A 3,930-nucleotide genomic window follows, 5' to 3' on the forward strand; every position below is an offset into this window, starting at 1 on the left:
GAAGTTTTTATTATACGTAAATTTTGTGATCTTAAATAGATCTGTTCCTGTTCTTAGCCTCTTGCCTCTTTCATAACTTTTTACTAACCCTTCAATTGTACCTCTGGAAACCCAAATTTGTAGCTACTTCCTTAATTCTGTTAAATTCTTTACTGTTATCTAATATATTGGAGCAATAAGTAAACGCTCTCCTAATGAGTGCCCGAAATGCTGACATTTTGTATTCATGCGAGTCATTCAAATTAGCTGGTATGTAGAGAGGATTGTGCGTAGGTTTTACGTAAATGCTAGTTGTTATGCAATCTCCTTTTAATTGTATGTCAATATCTAGAAAATGTATTCGTTCGTGACTCTTCTGCTGTAATTCCAGTTTCAAACCATCATTGTTGGCGTTGTTAATAACCTGTATAAACACTTGTATCCTTTCGCCGTTTCTCCATATAATGCACACATCGTCCACATATCTGTTGTGAAATACAATATCTTTTTTGAAGCTATGAACAACTTGTTTTTCTAAGTCGCGTAAAACCAGTTCGCATAACAACCCTGACATTGGGTTTTCCATCGGTACGCTTATCATAGCTAAAGAAGGTCTCATAACATATCAACTTGGCTAATGCTTTCAAATCATTCTCAAATGCACCAACTTTCGGTTTTATGCGAAGCATAAATTCGATTAAAGCTTCGTAACATGATTCTATCCTTACCGATGGATACAGACTTTCAAAATCCATAACGGACCCAACTTCTTTATCTATTAAACTTAACTCTTTCAACTCCTTAGCAACATTGGTCGAGTTACGTGCAACAAGATCACTGTTACATAATTGATCCGAAATAAATCTATGTAAACGTTTTTCCAAAATGTACGTTGGCCCTCTGCATTTCTCCACCACTGGTCTGACCTCTTTGCCTTCCTTATGTATTTTTGCAAAGACAAATATTCTTGGAATTGCTGGGTTCGGGTTATGCGACCGTTGTAGAAAAGTTAATGCGAAACGTAATGGAGCTCGTTCAAGTTTTTTTACTCTTCTGCCCACGCTAGTGACAATACTTTTATTAAATCGCTCACATTCTGTTCTTCTAACGTATTCTTCCAATGCTTTGTTATAGCTTTTTCTTTCCATTATAACCATATGCTTACTCTTGTCCGCTCGTGTTAGGACCAACTCATTGTCATTCAACCACTGTTTTGCACGTTTTAGCTGTTTTATTTCCTTATTCTTCGTTCTGCAGGTTCCATCCCTAAAAACAGCCTTCCATCGGAAAAAATCCTTTTCTAACTCGTTAAATTCTATCAATCCTCATTCCATTTCTGCTAATGAAGTTTGCAATAAGTTTTCGTCTTCCGGAACAAAGTTAGGACCTTTTTGTAGAATTTCCTTGATTTCAGTTGGAATGTGGACTTGGTCCCATAGAACAAACGGCGATGTGTTTACGTTCGTTTTTTTCTTTTTTGTTACTTGCTTACTCAAGTTCCACTTCATTTTCTTGATATATCTTTTCCTTAAACTTTTTTTGTACCTTTTCTGTCAACCTGCTCACTTTCGCATTAAATTCATTGAGACTTTCCGGGTGGTTACTATATACTTCATTTTCTAATGCAACGAGATCTTGTATCATTCCATACCTTTTATTTTTTGCGATTCTGACGGATTTACGTAGACAGTCTTTTCTAATTTTTTCTTTCAACGAAGTACATTCCTTTGGAATACATATTCTATAAATGGATATTGAGAAAACTTTGTTAAGCCGACATTGCTTAAGAAATTCTAGCTTTCTGTCCGCCTTTATTAACTTCAATGCCAATTTCCTATATTCCTTATATTTCCTGGCCGGTATTGCCAATAAATTGAATATCAACCCAGCTTCTTTTAAACATTTAAAAAAACACTTAACACCTTATAACGCTAAGAAATATTTATTAAAACACAAACGTTTTCAGCCTAATGAAATAAACCATCATTAGGTGACAGGCTATCGAACACCTTTATTATAGTTAATTTGTATATTATTGGTTAATTTATTTTACGTTATAATTTTCAACTTGTAAAGTTCGAAAGTTCCGTTTTAACAGAATTTTCAAAGGTGTTCGATAGCCTGTCACCTAATGATAACCTATTTCATTAGGCTGAAAAGGTTTGTGTTTTAATAAATATTTCTCAGCGTTATAAAGTGTTAAGTGTTTTTTAAATGGCTAAAAACAGCTGAGTTGATATTCNGTATTTTGCAGTGTTACGAGACAAGTACATTCTAAAAATTTTGTCTGATGGAGAGCAGAAAGTATAAAGTAACAAACCGATTAAATAAAATTATGCTTATCAAATAGGTTTCTTCTAATTATGTTAATCTCTTCTATGTTCGTAATAAACGCGTAAAACACAAGCAAATAGTGTAGTTTCTCATAGTATTAACAGAAATACAAAAGAAGACTAAACCGTTAAATCACGATATAACGCATTTTAAAAAGCGCCAAAGAATACAGGAAAATTATGTGAATCTCGTCAAATCACACAGGTTCTGAACTCAAATTTATGTGTAGATTTTAATACTATATATTCATGTTTGAGGAATTTTGGTTTACCGCCACACTCGAATTAGTGCTAATTTGAGAGGCGAAAAAGTGACGCAGCTAAATCGAATATTGATTAAATGTACTGTACTGTACATAGAAATACATACCTCTTAACCGGCTTCCACATTGATTTTAAGAAAGATCCGATTTTCGTTTTCAGTTTATTCTGCCGAAAACGCCTAAGTCTGAAAATACAAAAGCAAATCAGCTGTTTTATTTCGTAAAGTGACATTCAAATGCGATATTGGAAAACAAAACATACAATTTTGGGCCAAGGCACTTTATGAAAATACTCGTGTTCCCTTATATTTACTTCTAGAGGACGTCTGTACGGATCCTGAAATGATCGAAAACAAAAGTAATTAATTCAAATTTACTATTCGAATGATTATATTTTCGTCTCTGTGTTATTTCGGATAGGATAAATGTTATTAAACTAATTAGCAGCACGTCATTAATAATTTACTTAATAATATGAAACGAGTTTTCGACATTTTATTGAATATCATCAGTGAATTAATTATAAACAGATTTATGAAAGTCCACAGAAAGACCATATGATTACAATTAACGATATTAATTGAATGAATGCTTTCATACAAGAGAAAACACAAAATTTGCCGTATATATTCATTGTTTTTGGCAACAGAGAAAAGTCGAATGTAGATACATAAGAGAATTACATGCTTCGGTTCGTAAATAAATGTCATTTCGTGCATAAAACGGGGAAAGACAAATATGAATTTGTTAAGTACAGTTAAGTATAATTTTACCTTTTGCAATAGATCATAAATAAAATGTCTGGCATCATCCGATAATGCAGGAGGATACGACATCTTCACATTTAGAGCAGCTGCAAACGCATTTTAATATTAATTATCTTATATTGCTATTGTTATTATTCAATTAATAATTTTGATACATTACCTCTTATTCGGTCGTAACGGGGCAATAAATACACATTATCAATATCGAAAGCTTCTTTTACATAAATCTCTAGAGGAGTTCTTCCAACCAACGCTTGAAATAACACAATGGCGAACGCCCACCAGTCACAGTACGAATCTACAAACAATACATTCATTAATACATCCAAGAATATGATCCAATGATGTGAAAGTACAAATGTGAAAGTACAAGTCTTTACCGTAAGGCTTCCTCTGGAGAATTTCCGGACACATAAATGATAAAGTTCCACAATAATCTCTTGGATTTCGTTCGTACTGAAAAAAGTAATAATAAAATAGTTAAGAGATCGTTAAAAATCTACAGTTCAAGAATATTACAATGTATAATGCTTACTGTGGATAGACCGAAATTAATTACTTGTGCACCTTTGTACACATCTAACATAA

General features: G+C 33.0%; 2 protein-coding genes across 2 annotated transcripts in view; both read right to left on the reverse strand.

Annotated features, from left to right (window-relative positions):
- The window catches only part of LOC111639830 (RAC family serine/threonine-protein kinase homolog), a 10,134-nt gene extending 6,255 nt beyond the window's left edge, over nt 1–3,879 (reverse strand). The window contains exons 1-5 of the mRNA XM_023385783.1: nt 3,723–3,879; nt 3,503–3,640; nt 3,349–3,428; nt 2,838–2,912; nt 2,683–2,760 (exon numbers count right to left, since the gene is read on the reverse strand). Coding sequence (XP_023241551.1) covers nt 2,755–2,760; nt 2,838–2,912; nt 3,349–3,428; nt 3,503–3,640; nt 3,723–3,756 — 333 coding nt within the window. The 5' untranslated portion in view covers nt 3,757–3,879 and the 3' untranslated portion in view covers nt 2,683–2,754. The remainder of the gene's footprint in view (nt 1–2,682; nt 2,761–2,837; nt 2,913–3,348; nt 3,429–3,502; nt 3,641–3,722) is intronic.
- Nucleotides 92–598, reverse strand: LOC111639834. Its single transcript, XM_023385785.1, has one exon. The coding sequence runs from the start codon at nt 596–598 to the stop codon at nt 92–94; it is 507 nt and encodes a 168-aa protein (XP_023241553.1).
- Nucleotides 3,880–3,930: the final 51 nt, after the last annotated feature.

This window comes from Centruroides sculpturatus, unplaced genomic scaffold (assembly GCF_000671375.1).
Source record: "Centruroides sculpturatus isolate CEXI.00-Female unplaced genomic scaffold, Cexi_2.0 scaffold995, whole genome shotgun sequence".
In the NCBI taxonomy this organism is placed as follows: domain Eukaryota; kingdom Metazoa; phylum Arthropoda; class Arachnida; order Scorpiones; family Buthidae; genus Centruroides; species Centruroides sculpturatus.